Below are 22,972 nucleotides of genomic sequence, written 5' to 3' on the forward strand. Positions count from 1 at the left end.
ACAACTGAATGCCTAACATTAACCCTTACCCTCACGCTAACCATAACCTAATTCTAACCCTAATCCTAAAACCAAGTCTTAACCCTTAAACAGCCCTTTAATGTTGTGGGGGTCCAGCATTTTGGCCCCACAAAGCTGTCCGGAGCCCACAAGTATACTGTATTCCCAGTTTGGACCCCATGAATGTAGTTAAACAAGAACACACACACACACACACACACACACACACACACACACACACACACACACACACACACACACACACACACTCTACCTCTATTCTGTTAATAGGGCTAGGCCTGCACGGTTTCCACAGCAACCACGCCCCTCCCTTTGGCTTGCGGGGGAGGTGTTTTGAAAGTTTACAGCGTGTGTGTGTGTGTGTGTGTGTCTGTAAAGAGAAAGATAGAAAGGGGCGTGGATGCAACTCCGAGAAGTAAAACACCCTCTCTTCAGTTCTCAGCTGGAGCAAGTGACAGCAGCAACCCGAGAGAGTAAAGCTAGGTAGGCTACTACGCCATTACGGTTTAGGTGAATTACCCCCCATTTAAAGCGGGACATTTGACCACCTGTGAACCATGGAAGAAGACGCGTCTCACGCCGAGCACAACAGCGTCTCCGGCAGCACCCACACCATCCCGCAGCCGCAGCCCGAAAACACGGAGCTGCTCATCCCGAGCTTCAGCCCGTCGTCCGCCCCGTCCTCTCCGACCCCGACCGGCACCCTCTCCCGGCTGGGCTTGAAAAGTCCGAGCAGCCAGACCGCGGTCGCGCCGGGCAGCCCGGTCGACCGCGGCCAGGTGAGCGCCATCACCGTGGTGGCGCTGCTGGACAAGCTGGTCAACATGCTGGAGTCGGTGCAGGAGAACCAGCAGCGGATGGAGCAGCGGCAGGCCGACCTGGAGGGCGCTGTGCGGGTCGTGCAGGGGGACGTGACCCGCCTGTCCAAAACCCACGTCAGCACCTCCAACAGCGTCAGCAAGCTGCTCGAGCGCTCCCGCAAAGTCAGCGGGCACCTGAAGGATGTGAGGGAGCGCATGGATAAACAGGCGGTCCAGGTGAAGAAGCTGGAGGCAAACCACAGCCACCTGCTGAAGAGGAACCACTTTAAAGTGATCATATTCCAGGTGAGGTGACATAGTAACGCTCAATGTTTCAAAGAGTATTTAGTATTAGGCTACAGCCCCAAAAATAACATTATTAGTGTCAGAAACTATGAAAATAGTTAATGTCTTATCTGGCTCTGGAGGGGAAATAACCCAGGTGATGTCATCGGGGTTGTGTTTGTGGTAATATTTGTAGCTAATGGACCCAATCAGAATGTTTGTATACAATAACTTCCTGGTAGAAAAACTCCTGCATCCTGTGCGGTGATAAGCAAACAGGGCGAGGAACAATTCAAATCAAATCAAGTGCCATGTGTGTTAGCGTGACGTGCCAGATATTCGCTCTATAGAAACCTGCGGTCCATGCTAAAGTGAGGTGTGGGGTTTAAAAAAGTTGGCATTTAGGAGGCAACTTGATAGCATCTAATGTTATCAAGTTGCACTTTGGGAAGGATCCAGTGTTTTTGGAGCGTAATCCATACTAGAGTCAGAATATCTTGGCTTGGCAAATTTTTTTTCATAGGATACATTTGCCACATGAGGCCTCATTTTATTGTGTGTGTGTGTGTGTGTGTGTGTGTGTGTGTGTGTGTGTGTGTGTGTGTGTGTGTGTGTGTCATATTTGCATTCACATTTGACTACAGCAGTGGGTGTGTTTTGGATGTGTTCTTGTGTGCCTGGTTGGCAACGGACACCACTTCATTTTATTTTCAACACTTTAAAACTTGTTGAACAGGACTAAGGCTGTGGAGCTCAGTTCACAAATGTGGTTTACTGTTTTCGACTCTGAAATTATCATAATTAATATATTTCAAACACACCAGTAGTAATAGAAGTGTACATTGCACACAAATTGCTGAAATAGGATTTGCTTAAAATGTCAACTGTTTGGAAGGCATTTACAGCACTTTTCCTCTCATGTCCTCCTGTGTGTGTGTGTGTGTGTGTGTGTGTGTGTGTGTGTGTGTGTGTGTGTGTGTGTGTGTGTGTGTGTGTGTGTGTGTGTGTGTGTGAGAGAAGAAGGGTGTGTCTGGGAACGGAGCTGTTGAGGATAATGGAGGAGGGCTCAGACACTGACTGATCTATTTACACCCCACAGTCATAATTCAGACAGACAGATCCCTTCTGGATAGATTTACCACTTCAACTGCCATATCACACCTGTGAGGGTAAAACTCTAAACTGGCACTAAAAAGCGATAAACTTGCCAATTCCCCCCCCCCCCGGGAAATTAGGAGTGGAAAGTATCCTTACATAACCCGTCCCTCACTTCATCTCAAGACACAAAAATGGTTGAAACTTTTTGGTCGAAACTACTAACACAACATGTAAAAGATAGGCTTTCAACTTCAACCTGGAATCTTGATATGCATATTTATCATGCGGTTGCCATGCAAGATGAAAGCGGTTCCATATTGTGTTTGACAGATGCATTTCCACTCAACCAAAAAAAACATGGTCTAGGCATGGTCTCCGCGTTTGCTTCGTGCATGAATAAGTACATGGTTTTTAATGCTTAGGTGTGTGTGTGGGTGCGTCTGAGCATGTGTGTGCAAGTGTGTGCCCAGGCAGCAAAGGGGGGAGCATTGTTGACACAGCCAGAGCCACAGAGAGCTCTTAACCACTGTTGTTATCTGGTTTCCCAGTTACTGAGGCTATGTTGTTCAAATGCAACAGGTGCCAAGACCTTTCCCTGTACAAGGTGGCTCTGTGTGTCTGTAGGCGAGGTGCCGTGGATTGATTTGATTGAATCCCGCTCAGTTTTTATGTGCTACAAGGGAGTGTCCTTTTGCTTTAGAGATAGTGAGAGTTGGACGGTGGTTGCTTTCTTTTCAATTCATTGTCAAATTCCACACGTCCTATGGATTTTTCATGTTAGGTTTTCCTGGCTGCAAATATCTCTTTGTTTTTCTCCCTTCTATGCACTGTGTTAAAGGTCCCATGGCATGCAAATTTCACTTTATGAGGTTTTTTTTTTTAACATTAATCTGCTTTCCCCCAGCCTGGGTATCCTGCTCTGCCTTTGAGAAAATGAAAGCTCAGATGGGCCGATCTGGAATCTTCTCCTTATGAGGTCATAAGGAGCAAGGTTACCTCCCCTTTCTCTGCTTTGCCCACCCAGACAATTTGGCCCACCCATGAGAAAGACAAAAAAAATCATGGCTTTCAAACAAGCAAAGTGGCAGTTGGTCAAGGCCACACCCCCACCCTCCACCTTGACCCCCTTTCTCTCCTCCTTAATAGCTACAGACACAGAAATGGCACATCCTAAAGAAAGCTCATTGTGGGACTGGCTCTAGTGGCTGTAATTCTGCACCAAAGCTGAATTTCGGGAAAGAGACTTCAGATACAGTATTAGGGGACCACTAAGGTCTATATAAAAGAGACTTCAGATACAGTATTAGGGGACCACTAAGGCCTATATAAAAGAGACTTCAGATACAGTATTAGGGGACCACTAAGGTCTATATAAAAGAGACTTCAGATACAGTATTAGGGGACCACTAAGGTCTATATAAAAGAGACTTCAGATACAGTATTAGGGGACCACTAAGGTCTATATAAAAGAGACTTCAGATACAGTATTAGGGGACCACTAAGTCCTATATAAAAGCATCCAAAGAGCACCATGTCATGGGACCTTTTTAATGTTTTTGTACTTGATCTATTATATTAATATTATTAGAGCATTTAGGGGTATAATTTAAAGTTTCCTTTTATCTACCAGGAGTGTTGTGTTGCTCAAAGGCTAACGGTTAAAAGTGATGATTGGACTTCTGTGAGTTGAGTTTTTGTCCCTCCAAATTTGTGTCAAACTAAGAGCGGAGCATTTGTAGATGCGGCCCAGGTATGTGTACGTACAGCATGTGCGTGCGTGCAACTTGCCCATTGGATGATGTGTTGGGTCAGGTGTATGCAGTTACACAGCTGGTAAATGAGACTTGGCGTGCCTGAGGGGAGAGGGAAATAAAAGATCTGTTCAGCCCTTGTTTTCTCCTGCCTGAGCTTGTGTTAACTCTTTTCTGTGCATCACTTTCTGCCTCACCTAATCTCTTATTTTTGCCTCCAGTATTGTCTTTTTTTTTTCAGTTTTTTTTCTCTCCATCTGGTGCTGTGTTGTAATTGTTTTGTCTGATATCTTTGGCTTTATGTTTAAATGTCCTACTGTTTTCCCTTCTCCCTTTGCTCTCTCCGGCCTTTTCTTTGTCTTTTATACAAACTCGCAAACTTGCACGATGTGACCACTTTTTTTTTTTTTTTTTTTTTTTTTGTCTTTGGTCCAGCCACCTGTCCAGATTCCCTGAAACGCCATGAAAGCACATGCGGCACGCCTCACGCTACTCTTTGATAACGCACATTTGCTGCACACCCAAAGAGCCAAACTGTCTATACCAGCCCTGTAGCTATTGGCCAAGAGGCCCTCCTCCCCTGCGATTGATCCAGAACACTCATCACCCTGTACGTGCCATCTGAGGTGGAGACACAGGGTTTCTGGGTAAACATCCACTGTTGCAGGGAGCAAGGGTCTAATCGCCGCTAAGGCTGTGGACACGGTCAGTCAGAAATGACAGAGCTGTCTCCCGCTCCACTGCGTCTCTGTGCATAACAGGGAGTAATGAGGACTTAATTACCGATGTTTGGTCCTTGTTTGTTTTTTGTGCACCAGGGCTTTTCCTGTCCCCACATGGCCCTCCCCTCTCTGGGTCTTTTTTTCTTACACACACACACACACACACACACACACACACACACACACACACACACACACACACACACACACACACACACACATGATGGGATAATAAGATAATTCCCAGCCATCTGAGATTCCAGTGTGTACAGTGTAGAGATTTGTTTTGGTAATTACTGTTTGGAAAGGTAAAATGTTTTGCGTTGGATTGCAGATATTTTCTATTATTTGACCCACGGATTAATTTCAAAGGCCCATTACCTGAGTCTTTAAATAACTCTTACACCGTATCCTAACTGCATCACTGTGGCATGTTGCGTGAAGTACGGCATATTTGGATTTCCATTTTCCTGTGACAGAAGACATTAATTTCTGAGTAGATCTTAATCTCCCCCATCCGTGTTTATTTCACAGTGGCATTTCATCACAACAAACGAGTTAAACCACAGTGGCAGATTGGATTTGAACGCTGCAAGAATCGCATTTGCGCTCCCGCCTTGCACACGTGGGCCTGGTTGAGAGTTTTGCTCGCTATTTAGCAGCGGGAAGGTAGTTGTTGTCATGTGGCCCCAGTGGCGGAGGGGTGAGGAAGAGGATGTTTGGTGATTGTCTGTGTGTTTTTGTGGTCCCTAATCGCAGACTGGCAGGGAGTGACAACAGTCGGGGCTCTCACACACACACTATCAAATAACATTCATATCACATTGCAGGGAAAGAGAAACATGCTCCCCAGCCAAACTAAACACGATGACTGCAACGTGCGTTTTGTTGATAGCCGACGTGCTGTAGGAGCCATGGTGGATTCCTGATTCTTTAGTCTCTCATTATTCAGTTATGCACGTCTTAAGTGATCCTCGCTGACGTTGAAATGAATGAATCGTAAACTCTTCAGATTGTGAAATGTCTCTCCGTCCGTCTGTCAGCCCGTCCTGACTCATCCTTCAGCTCAGAAGATGTTTACAGGTGTCGAGCGATCGGCTACACTTCAGTCATTGTCATCGTGTTTGCTTTGCTGCCTATCGTCATAGAGCTTTTGTACATCGACGCTTGACCAAAGGTTGTACTTGATGTGGGCTTCAAGCAGCAGGAAGTGAAATCACTCTTTCCACACTCATGGAGGACAAACTGTAATTCCGTCCCCAGCCTCGCCCCAAGCTCTTACCTTTTTAGCTTAATGACTCAAAGCTCATTACTCTGAGGGTAAGTATAGCTTAATAAATAGGTCCCACCTTGTGCATACAAATGTGTGATACAAGCTTTTCCTACAAGAGAAAACCTTTTAAGCTGGCCCCTAAAGAAGCAACGATGAGAGTTAAATTTAACACCCTATTTAACTCCAAAACAATGTGTTCCGGGGCAATTAGATATTTGAGTGTACTCGTAGTGCACATATTGTGTGTGTGTTCAGTGCAGACTCTTCCATCATAAAATCCTATCCATTTCCACAGGTTGGAGCAGGCCGCTGGCTGTAGGCTAGTGTGTGTGTGTGTGTGTGTGTGTGTGTGTGTGTGTGTGTGTGTGTGTGTGTGTGTGTGTGTGTGTGTGTGTGTGTGTGTGTGTGTGTGTGTGTGTGTGTGTGTGTGTGTGTGTGTGTGTGTGTGTGTGTGTGTGTGTGTGTGTGTGTGTGTGTGTGTGTGTGTGTGTGTGTGTGTGTGTGTGTGTGTGTGTGTGTGTGTGTGTGTGTGTCCGTGTCCGTGTCCGTGTCCGTGTCCGTGTCCGTGTCCTTCGACCAGGTGATATATAGCACCAACTTGTAGCCTGAAGCAGTGCTGGCTGCTTCACTGCATTAAAACATTCTGGGCCTACATGCTACCAAGCTTCTACCCATGGTGAAGTTTAACCCCCTAAAGTCTAAGGGCATTTTCACATATCTTCTTAAAATGACCTTTTTAGGGGTATTTGCATATAAATGATCCCCATGTGTGTTACATCAGAATGTTAACAACAAACTCAGCTTTCCGTATAGTTTTTTGTCTGAAATTAAATTTTGTTATATTGCTTTTTGAGTAGGGTTTTTTGTCAAACGTTGTTTGGTGCGTCTTTCGTCCTCCGAGGGTTAAAGTAATAGGGTAGTTGACTCAAAGTGCCAGGCTAGTTACTGTAACTTTACATCTATTGCCACTGTCTAGAAACTATAAATAAACAGGGCTGCATTACAGCATTGTGGTCTGTTTTTCTCAGAAGCAAGTAGTGTAAGGGACTACAGTTTCACATGAAGGTATTACTTTACACTCACTAATGTGAGTAACCTTTCATTACTTTGACATTTTGAATCGACGGACTGTTTTTTTAGCTGTCTGACCAGGAGTTCGATGGGACAGTTGATATCAATTTTGTGTCTATGCGATAAGTGCAGAGACAGTGTTAGCTTTGCGCAGGGGCTGGAGGTGTTGGGAGACGCCTAGCTTCCACAAAAAGAGGAGGGGGGGGGAGGCATTCAAGTAACTCCAAAGCTGTCTCATTTACATGTTGTGCCCTCTAATGGGAGCCACTAGTAGCAACTAGCTTACTCTGTAAGCCTATTGTGGGTTTTGTTTAAAGTTGGAAGGTGTGTGAACTCTACAGTTTCACTGAGGACAGGGCCCGGCTAGCTATTGAAGCTATTGATGGTCAATGGCTGCTTGTTAAAACTCGATTAACGTTTAATTTCGTCAATAGAGAGAATATTGCTAAATACCACAATTGGATATTTTCCACAAATCATTTACACCTACCAGTGACCACGAGTACAGTATGCGACTTTCATACATTGGGTCTATCACAATCTTTCACAATCAAAGTTTTTGTGGAAGAGTGCTGTTGATTTGGAGTAGAACTGATCTCAGTAATAAGCTTAATATGTCCGCGCAGCCTTTTAGGCATGCTTTCTAAATGAACAATCAGGTTTCTAGCTTTGTCATCATTCTTGTTTTCCCTTGATGGATCATTCCTCAGATAATCCTCTGGGTTTTAGAAAAACAAACTAAAGAGCGGAGGAGTCGGAAAGAGAGATCAACATCGTGAGAAAAAGAACGGCGAAATGACAAATTGGGTCTGTTTTTGTCCACTACTGATAATACCAAAAGAGCAAGTTTGGATAAGAGATTATATTTAAGTTTGCAAACTGTGTTGGCGAAAGACATGCCTGTGTATCGGGAGGTCTTACCCTGAGTGCTCGCTCTTCTGCCTGATGGCACATACAGGTTTGACAAGTCTGCGCAACAGTTTCAGTCGGTGAGGCAAAGGCAAGTTTCCAACTGCAGATTCCTGCTGTGAAAGTCTAGTTGCAACAGCTTCAGACTGACTGAGTCTGAGCGAGCCTCCACCACAGACTGATGTATGATAGGTATGCTAGCTACTAAGTTGGGTTTGTTTTTAAGTCCTTTCCATTTGCTGTGGACTAAAAGTTGGTGCTATAAAACAATATACAAAGTAATAGGGACCATACAACAAAGCCGTGTATACAAAGATAAATAAAGGTGGCAGCTCCTAAGATAGTTTAGCCTCCCTGCATATCCCATGATGCACTGCACTTCTTTTTCTTCAGAATGGCCAAGAGCACATATTTAGCAGGTTTATAATTATGTCACAGGTGTTAAGGTAATGTAAGTAAGCTCTTTTGCACACTTTTTTTCTCTTTCACTCTCAAACAATATGACATGTTAGATGCAGGCGGTGATGTCTTGAAGGGATAGAGTTATCTAAATGGTTACAGAAACAGTGCTGGGAGTTTTTTAAGCTGGTGTTCTGCCAAAGCAACTCTATGTCCTATTTAACAAAAAAAAAAAAAAAAAAATCAAACCAGTTATCATCTTTTGGCTCCCTCTCTCTCTGCTCTTTTTGGACTTTTCAAACCCTGGTGTCTATTCAATCTACTGGCCAAGGCCACAACATCCATGACAGGAAAAGGGAAAACAATAGCCATGCTGGATCTCAGTGTTCTTATTTCTCTGCTTTTAAATAAAATATGAATAAATACAACACGTCTCGAGATAACATGATGACTTCCGGGCTTCTCTGCGGACACTGGTGCCCTTTGACCTCTATACGAGGTAAACGCTGTGACAATTGGTGGGTAGCCTTATCAAAAATGCTCGTGCTATCTCCACACAGCCCTTATCAAACAATGGTCGTGATACGCACAGTTTGGTGATTGTGCTGAAACAATGTGTAGAAGGGGGGATATTGGGAGATTTGAACAAAAGAGCTAAAGGAGATTAAAGATGAAAACTGCAGCAACAAGAACTGTAAAGGAATGTCACTGCTGAAGACATTTACCTCATCAATGCAGAGGGGATGGTGCAAGACAAGCAGTGGAAAGTGCGGGTGTAGCGGTGTGATCTGGCTGATGTAAAGGATGTGCAGTAAGTGACAAGGAGCGCAATGGTCCAGTAAACTATGGGGTTCTTATATAATGAATACTATGCCATGATCATCCGAAGTGCAAGGATTGCCATCCGGTAAATTATGGGCTGAGTGAACAGACATCCTACATCATCATTGCCACGATCTCCATTCTGCCAGCATGTCAGCATGACATCACGCCTGAATTGGTTATTGTGTTGTGTGATTACGCAAGATTGCAAAGCGAATAAACAAGCCGTGTTTTCTTTTGGTGAAGCAGAAATGGGAGGGGCGCAGATGGGAAAGATTGCCATAACTTGTTTATGCAAAGCTTCATGGGTATGAGGCCAAGAGGCATAATTCAGAATTGGCACGAAGTCGCTGATTGATGTTACTTGGAATCATAATGTTTGTCACAATTTAAGCATACTTGTTAGGTGGTATGGTGTTGGGCTAAGATCTGTAGAGTTGTAAAGAATATTTATATAATCATTAGTACAAGGGAGTGCATAGAGTACAATACACAGTGTATAGTACATTGAGAGTTTATCATGTTACTCAGTCCCATGACAAATAGCAGAATTCCATTTCCTTTCCTCCTTCCTTCCTCCGTCCACAGATGGCTCCTCGTGCACATTGGGGTGGGAATGGAAGGGGCTTGATGTTACGCAACAAGCTGGGTCGGGGTGAACTTTAAAACAACGGACTGCACTGTAATGGGAAGGATGTAATCAAAACATGCAGATGAAGGCACATCTGCACAATCACGAGTTTCAGACTAGATTTTGAATGAAGGTAGGTTGAATTACAGATAAGGTTTGACAAATTTAGAGAATAAAGGGAGGGTGGGGCTAAATTAAAGCTGTGGTATGCAATTCATTTTTTAAGTTGTTGGGCAAAAAGTCTGTAATAATTGTTCAGCATATTGTAGTTAAAGTGGACTGAGCGAGAACTAGACTTGTACACCTCCTATTGGCTCACTTGTCAAGCTTTAGAAAATCTAGCTTGTGCCGGGAGACTTTGGCCAATCGCAGCTCATTTCAGGGAGAGAGAGAGCGTTCCTATTGGCTGTTCTGCACTTGCATATTCTTGTGTGATAGAGAGGAGAGAAGGAGAGCTGCAGGAAGAAGTCTCACTCTACTTAAAAAAAAAAAATTGCTTTCTACCCACTGCAGCTTTAACAGACTGAAAAGGGGAATATTCAGAAGCCCATTGTATGAAATATGCAGTACAAAAAAAGTCTATCAATCAATACAAAACGTGTGTACATTCTCAGTTCAGTTTGTCTGCAATCTGTTTGCACCCTGTTTTTATAAACTAAGCCTCCCGTCTTTCTCATTCTGTAACAAAATAATTGCAGGGCAGGGGCTTGGCAATGGCAAATGTGCACACACTTGCATTTCTGTGTGTGCGGTGGTGACGGTGTACCCTCTCATTGGTGCAGTCCCCCGGAGGCGCCTGACTCACTGTGCCAACACACCTGTACTAACCTCGCCTGTTAGGATTTGGAAAACCTCCATTCGTCCTCCGAAGGGCCAGGAATACACACCTGTTGTCGACGCCCTTCAACGTCCCGCACACAGAAAAATAAGAAGAAAAGAGAAAATGAAGGCAGAGGTCATGGGGGGGGGGGGGGTTCCATCCACATACAGCCACTGTCAAACACTTGTAGTGGGTCATAAGTGATGATTAAGAGGGATTACTTTTATATAAGTCTATACATTGTTTTTTAGGAAATTGCTGCATATTATACCTTTTTTAAGCACAGTGGTGCTTTAAGCTAAATGCTACCATCACCATGCTAACATGCTCACATTGACAAAGGCAGCATGCTGTTTGGAGGTATAATGCTTAGCATGTTCACCATCTTAGTTTAGTGTGATTAGTGTGCTAAAGTATGTTAATTAGCACCATACACTGAACGTACAGCTGATGATGGGACATTATTGTCATTAGTTGCAGATGCACACACATAAATAAAGGCAAGAGAAGAGATGCAAAAGAAACGGTATAGGGTATCGTTCTAAACCAGTGGTTCTCAACCTTTTTTGTGCCAGCGCCCCCCTATCCATTATCCAGGTCCCTAACGCCCCCCATCAAATATTATGTAGGCTAAATGCCCTGAATATTAATGATTACGCCCTAATATAGGCCTATTAATGTTGTTACTATTGTTATAAAAAATAATCAAAAAATCAAATCATTGAATGACAAACAACACATGTATCAGTTTCCCAGGTATCAAAAACGCCATGTGAATAGAAATTATATATATTTACAGGTTTAAAAAAAAAATGCAACCATTTGACATTCAAATTAAATAACAGCAGCCAATCAGAACGACTAGATATGTAACATTCAAACTATAATTAGGTATTATCAAAAGACCTGCTGCATGGTGTGAACCTCAGCACCTTTTATAAGATGACTATAATTTGAATGTCCTTTTTTGTTTGTGAAAAGACCTTGGGTGTCATGAAATGTGCTTTAAATAAAATGTATTATGCTTATTATTATTATTATTATTATTATTATTATTATTATTATTATTATTATTATTACAAACACTAACAGTAGCCAATCAGAAACTAGCAATTTAACATTCAAATCTATTTTTCATTCAAATCTAAAATCGAATTGTTCCAACGGAAAACAAGCTGGCCCTTATCAAGGGGTAAAAGCAGAAGGATTACACACACACACACACACACACACACACACACACACACACACACACACACACACACACAAAAGTATTTTGGTGATGACAAACGACTTGAAGAACGACACCTACTGCCGAATGGAAATAAGTTTACAACCTTTGAAAGTTAGTGAGAGACGTTTTTTAATGCTTAGAAGAGTCTAGGTTTGCTATCGCCTGTCTTGGGAGTAAATAGAAAAAAACGTTTGGAGAAAACGCAACCCCACATCGCGCTGTGTTTGGTGGAGGTGTGAGAGTCCCGTACACTAAACAGTGACATCACTGCCTCTATCGCTTCCATAAGAAAGTTTTTTAAAACACCAAACACAGGCCCTGAACTGCCCGACAGTTTATGGAACAGCTACACGTTTGCCAAATAACAAAGCACAGTCGATATCTCTCGCACGTCTCTTTCTCCGTGAAATTAAGCTGCATTCAGGTACGGTAGGAAACGTTAATAAACCATCTGACGAAAAACTGTTACTGTGAAATATAAAGTCTACTTGTGCTACATTGGGGGGTTAAAGAATACAACAGGACGTCGGGGCGATTGCTTTTTTTTTCTTATCTGAACGCAGCTTCACTAGTAGCTACAGAGCTCATTTAAGACGATGCTCTGACGTCCCGTTTCAATGAAGGCAGCACGGAGCTGCGCCAAACAAAGCTGACCGAAGCACAGAGAAGTTAGGATACCCGTCTCGTCCAGTCGCAGTGCTATAAACTGGCAGCTTTTAATGTTGCAGACTACTTATTCTTTAGTAGTTTAAGTGTAAACATGTATTGTTATTGTGAATCTTTGGTTTAAACTAGCTTTCTAACAAACGCCCCCCAACGGCACCTCAACGCCCCCCTTTCCAAAATATTGCTTCCAACGCCCCCCATCATCTTCTGAACGCCCCCGTTGAGAAACACTGTTCTAAACAGAGACACTCACTCAGAGAGTAACATGAGCCCATCTGAGCTGTCTGAATCAGTGGCGACTCCGTCCCGCCCCACCCTGATCTCTCTCTCTCTTTCTGTTTGAATAGAGCAGAACATTCCTGAGAATTGACTTACAAAAGCTCTGGCTTAGTAACACCTTGCAGGACTTGCAATTGGATGGCAGTTCTACCATGCAACTGTTAAATGAGGTCTTGAACTCCATTACATAAGCGTTTGAAATATCTTTTGAAGTGTGCTCCCCATTAAAGCACAGTAAACTTGCTGTCACACACAATTAATTCTGTTTTTTGGTTTGCTACAAATTTATTTTGCTCTCTTAAACAGTTTCTTTAAACAATGGCTGATGTCCTACATGGCTGGACAAATACACACTGGCACAAAGACACACAGAACACGAACACACACACACACGCACACGCACATATCACATTCTCCGTGGCTAATACTGTAAGTGCTTGCTTAGAGGATGCATTAATTAAAGGGATTCCCAGGAGATAAGTGCCAGAATGTGAGATGCACATGCAAACACAGGACAGACCTGGGTCAAATGGTATTTAGGAAGATTTTGTTTGTTCTAGCTCGCTTGCCAAGACTGTTGGGGGTTAAACTAAGGACACCCTAATTCACCCTATTTTACTACTTGGACAGCTAAACCCAGAAACAGCATTTTATCAGTCAAATCAAATAAAAGATGAAGTCAGTGCCGGGGAAACAATGCGACGAAGAACATTGGAAACTCTTGCTGTGTGATTAGTAAAAGCACTTATCAATGAAAATGCATAAGTGAGGAAAGTTACGCATGAATCAATCAATAAAACAGACCGTATTACTGCAGAAGGTCTTGTACAGCATGTGGTATTACAGCTCAGTTTTCATTGCAGGGATCGTTAGAGTTTCGGTTGCTGCCTCCCACACACCCCAGTACCCACATGTATGAGCCAAGTCAGAAAATCTTTGGCATGCCCTGACACGAGCACAGGAGTCACGACTGAATCTTTAGAAATCTTAACACCACTAAACAATCAGAAAAGATTAGTGTTTTTTATAAGGGAATTTTTCACTGAGGGTCAGGAAAGGTCATATTGACTCTGATTTTCTCATCGTGACTGGTCAGATTAGGTGGCTGTTTACCTCTTAAAAACGCCATACTGATTAAATCTATTTGACTGCATGTGACTTGAAATGTACACACAGAAAAGGGAGATAAGCGTAAAGTCTGGAATAATATCATCTTTCTGGTTCTCCGTTACATCTAACGTGCCCAGTACAAAAGCTGCCACCTACACAGTTCCTGACTTTCTGATTTGGTTTTGCATGAACACGTTGAGATCCACACTGTCTCTGTGGGTGTGGTGCAGTGTCAGACCAACAGCAAAATGGGGTAATTATTGTAGCAGAGCTAGACTATTTGTGTACGTAGAGTCGTATCTCAATCTGTGTGTGCGTCATTACATTTTTAAATGTGTAAAATAATCTCTAAATGCAAACTGACATTTGTGTCTACGGGAATCTGCAAATGTGTATTCTAAACTGTGTGTGCATAATGGGATTTGTAAATGCGTAAAAACATATCTCTGATTATGTATTACGATTTGTAAATGTGTAGACTGTTAATGCGTACATAGATCTGACGGATTGAGATACAGTTACACTACTCTCCACACACATTTGAAAACAGTTCTGCTACAATAATAGTTTCACAATGGGGCGGCCGCAGAGAACAAAACTGAAAGGGAGGAGTCACAGTCAAACAAAACCATAGTTATTGGTAACCAGAGCTTTCCCCAAGGTGCTACCTTGGAATTCAAGTTACAAACCAGCAGTTCATCACAACTCCCAGCTTTTTGGGGATGATTACATATCCCTAGTGGTTGGTAGTTGCAAATAAAAACTCACAAACTGTGAACACATACAGAGAAGCAGTTCTTGATGGTTTATAATTGTTACCTATAAGGAGGAGCATCACAAAAATATTGATACCAGTAGTATGCGGAGGTGTCAAAAGTATTCACATTTATTACTCAGGCAGAAGTATAGATACTAGGGTTTAAAAATACATTTGAAATATCAACTCAAGCTTTTTAAGTGTAAAAGTACTGGTTTCAAAACTTCTTAAAGTATAAAAGTAAAAGTAATGTAAGGGGAAAAAATTATATCAATATGCTTTTTCAAATTAGACGACGAGTTTTGGAAACTATTAGCTTGTGGTACTTGGGTGCGCAGAGCTCGCAGCGCATTTGAAAGGAGTTGTTTTTGCATCCAACCATTTTCAGATAATTGCGTGAAAATGTAAGGAGTAGAAGTAAAAAGTCTGCTGTAAAATAATTACTCCAGTAAATTATAGATACCCAAAATTTCTACTTAAGGAAGGTAACAAAGTATTTGTATTTGTACTACCTCTGGTAGTATCTCATTTTTTAACTAAGTAATCACTCCTACTGTACTATATACAGTATTGCACTGTGTATTTTTTTTTTCTTCCCTTGTAAACGTGGCTTTGTTGCGTGTTGCCTTTAAGAACACGCTGACAGATTTATTGACATTAGCTGGGAGATACCACACATGTTTGGCACACACCTGAACTGCAGTACAGGTGTGTGCCTGCATGTTTGAGATACAGGCAAGAGGTATCAGGTGTCTGCAAAGTGGTAAAAACAGTAGAGTTTCAGCTTGGCTTTTCATCTCTTAGGAGCTTTCTATACACCAGGAAGTTGTTTAGGCGCCTAAAAGGAGCGTTGTGAACTGCCATGGATGAGATCAAGGTAGAACAGCAGTTGGCCATAATCCTGAAGCCTCAAATATAGCCTCAGGTCTCTCACGCCACAGTTAATGCAATCGGGAAAATAAAAATCATGCAAAAGTTCTAGAAGTTGTTTTAGGAACTAAACACAATTTGATACGCTCTTGTGATGGTCTCATATACTAGAATATAATTGTCACAGATTCTTTATCATCTTATCTCACACATTTGACCTACCGGTACTTCTTGAAAATAGCAGCAAATAGCAGCAAATAGCAGCACGTCAAAATTGGCTTGAATGGGCTAAAGCGAGATTGCAGGTGCAATCCTGCAAGAACACACCACTGAGTGTTGAATGAAGAATGGACAGGAGGCAGGACTCCTGTAGACTATCTGGTTGGCCTAGTCCTTAAGTATGTGTTAATGACACCCCAAGCAAGATGCATTGCTCACTCCTTCAGCAACCCATGGCATGCTGTAACTTTAAGCAATCCTGTATTGTTTTAAGAGCATTCTTGGAAATGCATTCATACTATAATGCAGACTCATTCTTACACACATGGTTGCAAAGAAACAACTATTGTTAAAAATGTGTCATTCCAGCATACACTGAGGGTGACTGGCACCAACGCTGGTGCTTGATATTGACATATTCTGTGGTTAAACATCTCAAATAATTAATGAGTAACCCCGCTATTGGACCTGTGACTGCATATAGTTTAAATTCCAAGTTAAAGCCACAAAGCTCATATTCAGAATTAAACACTTACTTGAATCACCCAAAAGCACTCCCCGTGTTGTGGTGCTACTGTAATCTTAGCCCCGTCAGAAAATGACTTTATGAAACACGTTTAGCACTCAAAACCAAGTATCCAGCGGTGGTACTTTAAAGCTGATGTCACTGGGAGGGTTTCTCTATGAGCATTTCAAATGTGTAGTGGAGTATGTGAACCACTGAAGCTGCACCTCGACTCTCCACTCACTCCTGGGTGTGAAAGGATGGGGGCAGGTGGAACTCTAGCTCATAAATCCCCATTGGAGTGTAACATAGTATGTGTATGGGTGTGCCTGCATGTGTGTGATTGCGTAATTGTGCACAGATGAATGGGCAGCAAGTCAGAGGGAGGAAGAAGAGACTGAGGAGAAACAAAATGAAACTGGATATTGAACCTACTGCTCTCCTTTCCACTCGGTTTATGGTCATCAATGTGTTAATGGATGGCAGGTTAAAGGCAGAGAGAGACATAAAACAGGAGAGGTGTGTCTCTTGCAGTGAAAAGGTGGAATTCCTCAGATGTCTTGAGATAGAGACTGATTTCCTCTGTTTTCAGCAGGCAGACAACCAATATGTGTAGTGTCCAGAGTATAAGCTATTAAACACAGACAGCCATTTACAATGGCCGAACCATGGCCAGAGATGTATACATAAACATGTTTTTGGGGATGTGTATCTGGAAGTACACCTGCAATATCTTGACTTTGATCATCATGGTCAAGAATTCCAATCCAAGTCATTGGAACTTGTAAAGTTGTCTAATGGCTAAACCTGACTAGAATAAATTCAAACAAAGATATCATCAAGGTAATTCCTTATCAAACTAAAGCTTGGTTCAAGCAACTATGCTCACTTGTAACTGATCCAAAAGGCCGCCCTCTTAACCCTCCTGTTTTTGTCCTTCTGTTTCCCAATAGGAAGACAATGAGATCCCCTCTAGTGTGTTGGTCAAGGACTCCCTCAAGACCCCACAACCAAGCCAGTATGATGCAGAATCCATCCGTCCTGCTCCGTCTGTTGCTTGCTCTGTTGATGGCAGCCATGCCCCTGAGGGTCTCCAGACCATTAGTCTGTCCTCCGATGACGACGATGATCTTCCAGCACACCTTGAGGAGGACGAGATGTTTCAGTGCGAGGCCGCAACGGGCACTTCCCACACATTTGAGAGAAGGGCTGACAAGTTCAAGCGCAACAGTCTGAAGAAGGTTGATAGTCTCAAGAAGGCCTTCTCGCGTGAGAGCATTGAAAAGAAGATGACCAAGATCACCACCAAGATTGTGCCGCCGGAGAAGCGCGAGAAACTCAGGAAGAGCCTCACCCCTAACCACCCCAAGAGTCCGACTGCCAAGTCCTCCTCTTTCAAGGTGTCTCCCATGACTTTCAATGTCAAGAAAGTCCGAGATGGGGAAACCCTCGCTCATGACATGGGGTCACCTGGAGAAGAAGCCCACGTGGAGATTCCTGCTCTGGAAAGCTTAGATGGTGAGATTCCCTCGGCAGAGGTGCATACCCAAGAAGGCGTTGTGGAGCAGATTCAGGAGATGCTGAGTCCCTCCACCCCAGAGAGCATGAAGGCAGGGCTGGCTATCAATGGAGAGGCCTCAAGCATCGAGGGCGAGATAAATGGCGATCGTATTGCTGGCCTGGCAGTTCCAGAGCTTGATGAAGATGTTGACGAGGAAGAAGAAGAGGAAGAAGAAGAGAAACACAAAAGCCCTGTTGAGCCAGCAGCAGATGCCCAGATTCCCACAGCAACAATTGCTGTACAGCAAGTGTCTTAATATGATTTAATTTTCAGAAAGCATCAATTATAGTTTCTTTTCTCGCTCAATTTTTCTGCACCCATCAGGCACACATTTTCCCTCCAATGTAGACTAGAAACATACTCACAGCTTCCTAAGGTAGTCCATCCTTGGACTATTCCTGCAACACTACCTTTTGATTATTACCATCTTGGTCTAAAAACCTTGACACAGACTGTATAAGCAACTAGGTTGACAACTATACCCCACAGTGTATCAGAATCTGGTGCAAGTGCTTCCTGAACCCTGAACAGGGTTGTCCCAAAGAAAGTACCATTGCGCCAACACACCGTAACTCACTCCCATCAACTGGTGCCCACCTCTTTAACAGCAGCACGTCTCCAGGACGCTGGGCCGACTATCTCCCTCCTGGTGTGTTTGTCTGCCACTGGAGCTCTCTTCCTCACTGACAAATAGCATCTTCATTCTTTGTGTAGTTTTTATTGTGTGTGAAAAAAAATAGTAAATCTTTGGCAACAGTGGTACTGCCAGCAGCCTGTTGAGGCAGGGTGTTGGCAGGTTGTGCAAGAGTTGGAATGGGAAGTTTCAGGGTTTTCAGTGAAAAGGTCCTGGGGTGTTTTGTGGTGAACTAGAGAGGTTTACTAAAATTCTTTGGACCTGTGCTTAAAAAGGCCAGATCTTAAATAACAGGTGACGAAACTTAAGAAGTCCGAGTGGCGCTTACTTGTTTCCTGTCCTTCACCTGCGCTCGTCAAATTGTTTGTTACTTCCATAATGAGATTCAATTCGTCACTTCCGACTCCGACCTACCTACCTAGAATACCACATGAGTTGTGGGTGTGTGATACTTAAAAATATTTTAGTAATTAATGATTGTCAATTGAGTAAACTCCAGGTAGGGTTGGGTACCGATACCCAGTGCTAATACGGCACCGCTGCCTTAACAACCGGTATCTACCAGACCGAGTAGCAACGCAGATTTCGGTGCCTCATTTCGGTGCAACTAAAATGCCAGCGCTGCCCTCTGATGCTTGGAAACGGACGTTGGAGGCAACGGAAACATCTCTGCACGCTAGTTAACATAATACACTTGGCAGCAGGTAACGTTAGCCTACCGTTAGCTAGCAGCTGGATTAAACATGGTTAAAATGCTGACAGCTAACGTTAAACGGTGTGTCTGTATTTCACTGTAGAGGATTCCAACACGGAGACGTAACGCTCTGTAGCTACCGTTGTCGGAAAAACAACACAGACGGTGCGTTCACTTGAAACTCTCCTCACCAGCCTCGTGGTGCATTCAAAGTTATTGAAAATTACCCTTTTTCTATCTAGCGGTTGTTTTGTCGTTTACCACCAATTTACTGGTGAAATAAGTTATAATCCTTTAATTTTGACCATATAAATGAGCCATTCTTTAATGTCGCCGACTGTCGTTTTGTGCTCCTTTTAAAAAAAATGTATACATATTTTTAAAAGTATTGGTTCAGGCACCGTTTAGGCACCGGCACCGTTTTTAAAAGTATCGTTTCAGCACCCGTATCGGAAAAAAAAAAAAAACGATACCCAACCCTACCTCCAGGTGTTGAAAATTAGAATAGATAGCATTTGTAATAGCCTAAATGTTCTTGCGAACACCAATCAATAGACTATGAAAGATAAAAGATATTTTATTGCAAATAACCAGGTAACATGTTTGTGCTAAATTACACTAATGCAAATGAAGGACATCGATGCAGAATAGAAGCTACTCTAAATGCCTAGAAAAATGCATTAGTGTCACAAAGAACCCTGCAGGTTTTAATATTGACATACTAAATGTCCCTTTTACAGCCCCTTTGTTGTTTCTGCAGGGCAACTTTGTTTATGTTCAGGAATTCTAATTTCTTTTTGTTTCTATGTGAGGCACACTACTCTAGGTAGGTTTACAGCGTAAGCACCATGAAATAGTACCTTTATAATAACTGCCCTTGAGTGTGTGTGTGTGTGTGTGTGTACTTCATACAGTAAATGTCTTAGCTGTGAATTTGTTTTGAGTTACTATATGCTACTTGTGTGTTTATATGTTGTCTTTTTCTTTGAGGCCTTCATAAATTGCATGGTGAAATGTTTCATATGTTGAAGACAAAAACACACACACAAACACAAAACACATACTACAGTGCCTTTTACCTTGCACAAGCTGGTATGAGAAATTGCAGTCCTAAAGGGATGCATTCCTATGTTTTTGTAGATAAGGGTGATAGTAAAACATGCCTGAAGTTTTTTTTTTTCTTCTGAGGAATTCCTCGCAGCCATCACTTTATGGGGCATAGTCATGGGTTGATAGCAACTACATAAAAGCTGAGAAAATTCAAAGTTAAAGGAGGCGCGAATTAATTCCCTATCATTCACAATCAACTTCATGTATGGAAGTCCTTTTTATGCCTAAAAGTTTCAAAATGTGACCTTCATCTTGTTGCCCATCACTAGTGCTGTGCCAGCTGTAGTTACAGATGTCTAATTCCATGACTCCCTAAAAATAATTTAGCAAGTGATACCAGGTGCCAAGGATCCAGATACTAGAGAGGTCACAGGAGTTGATAAAGGCGTAGGACAGCGTTCCTAGCTTTGATGGATGACTCCCGTTCAGCCCATTTTTCATGCTCTTGGCCTCCTTGTTGAGACAGCGCAAAGAGAGGAAGACGCTCTCTGGAGCCACAGGTGTTCTGCCCCTGTGAAGGCTCCTGGGCATGAGCTTGAACTGGAAAAGGGACAAGTATGTTTGTCTTTGGATGTGTGGGAAAGGACTTCAGTTGTTGGAAAGGATGATAAAGTTGCCTTGGGGTTAGTTATATGTATGTAAAAATGTGAGAGTCTGAAATACATACGACCTTGGGAACTGAAATACATTGTAGGGGGTATGCATACCAATCTCTGGCACTGCAGGTTTCCATTACCTAGACCCCACTACATCCATTATATTTCTTCTACGGTATATAAGTAATGGATTCCTAACTTCTGAAAGTCAAAATATGGTGTCCCACATATTTTGATATTTAACTATGCAAAAATCATGCATTACAAAAACAAAAAAGCCAGTTTGCTTCAATGGTATCTGTAAGAAGGAGATGAATAGACATAAATGATTTTAAAGATCGTATTACCTGTGTTTATTAAATGTGCTTACTCATACAGATGATTTTTTTTTCTCACTCCTTTGCATAAATCATCTTACTGAAAAGGGATTAAACACTAGGCTTATGTGTACATTCTTTGTACTGTAGAGGTTAAAATATGACTGGCTTTGAGGTATTTTCTGTTTAGTCATGCACATGTGTTACTTTGGTGATAGCTCTGTCTGATCATTTTGGAAATGTAATATCTAGATCTGTGTATGTGTGTGTTTTTATCTGCCTTGAAATCAGACGGTTTTATCTTAGGTGAAAGCTGATTTTGATAGAAAGTTCAAACACCATTTGTCAGGTAGTGATATCATGTTTTAACATAATCTTTGTTCATACAGAGTTCTTACCTTTTTTATAGCCTGTTCGTTTAGTTAACCACTTAAACCAAAGACGTTTCCTTCACAGCAGAAGATACCCTGCCACTTGAGTGTTTAAATGAACTCCTCCTGTTTCAAGCATCTTGTAAACATGCAGGCATTTCCTTTCAGAAATTAGTATTGTATACATCAATAAAGATTTTATAACATTCAAATATTGTTTGTGGTCTGTATTTACGTTGTTCATGTCATGATCCTAGCGACTTGCATGTTTGACTTATAGTGCCCAGGGAAACATGTAGTTAAGCTCGCTGTCGCTGAGGCCATTGCGAGTTTGGAAATAACTGTAGGTCATAGCGTTTTAATCTAGTAAACCTGAGTGTAGGTAATAGGGTAGTGGGGGATTCATTTTAGTGAATGGGAGTGGTTCAATTGCTCAACCCCTATTTACATACTGTAGCACAGTTTGCGGATTTAGAGCGCTCTATATAAAATCAAGACAATACGGGCGATGGAGTCAAAATCACAAGGGTCGCTTCACCCAAATTACAAAATAACCTTTAGGCCTACCTACCCATCCAAACAGCTTAAGTGTTGTTTGAACAGGTCTAGCCTATGAGATTAGGCTACTGCCTAAAGTCTCATGTTACTCTAAATAATACACTGTAAACTATTTTGACTGGAAGTATACTCCCCCCCCCCCCCCCCTCCCACCCTCTGACAAATAGCCCCTATGAAAATGTATTGATAGCATGTTCTGGGAATGTTGCTGTGGATTTATTAAACTTTTCTTTTTCAATAACCAACTATAAGCAGCACCATACATTAAATTCCATCCACCGCCTTTGTATTACTGGGCAGCTGCAGAAATTTTCGATTATTTGCACTTAAAGACCACGTAATAAGAAAATATATTTTGTAATGTTGCCGAACAGGCTCTTTAATATTGGAACTGTCTGCAAATATAGATAGACATTTATTGATCCTTTCGGAAATTCATCTTGCACCATCAAAAAGATAGACAACAGACCATAAACAACAGACAACAACAAGAACACCAACCCCTCCCTCCTCCCCACACACCCCCAATACACAATCCCAAATATCTACACATCATACAAGAATAGCAAAGTGCAATGTCATTAGCGCCAATGGGCTATCAACAGTAAGGTGCATCATCATCAAATCCGCAAATATGTTGCAAATAAACACATACAAAAGTGAACACACAAGGTTTTTCCAAATAAATAGCATATAGGAGTCAAGCGATAATCTCCAATTCAAGAAACGTTAATGTTAAAATAGGCTACTTAGCCTAAAAATAACATCTTCACTCTGCAAAACGGTGTAGGCCTAGGCCTATCCAGTGTGATGTGTAGGCTCACGTACGTTGTGTTGTTTTCGACAGAATAAAACCTAAATCTTTATATACAGTCTATAAATGAACAGT

The 22,972-nt window shown here is 42.3% G+C and overlaps 1 protein-coding gene across 1 annotated transcript; it reads left to right on the forward strand.

Annotated features, from left to right (window-relative positions):
- Positions 1-416: 416 nt before the first annotated feature.
- cavin2a (caveolae associated protein 2a) lies at positions 417-19,465 on the forward strand. Its single transcript, XM_028591545.1, has 2 exons — positions 417-1,127; positions 17,196-19,465. Exons 1-2 carry the CDS (start codon positions 579-581, stop codon positions 18,057-18,059), a joined length of 1,413 nt encoding a protein of 470 aa, XP_028447346.1. The 5' UTR covers positions 417-578; the 3' UTR covers positions 18,060-19,465.
- Positions 19,466-22,972: the final 3,507 nt, after the last annotated feature.

Source organism: Perca flavescens, chromosome 11, assembly GCF_004354835.1.
Source record: "Perca flavescens isolate YP-PL-M2 chromosome 11, PFLA_1.0, whole genome shotgun sequence".
Taxonomy (NCBI): Eukaryota; Metazoa; Chordata; class Actinopteri; order Perciformes; family Percidae; genus Perca; species Perca flavescens.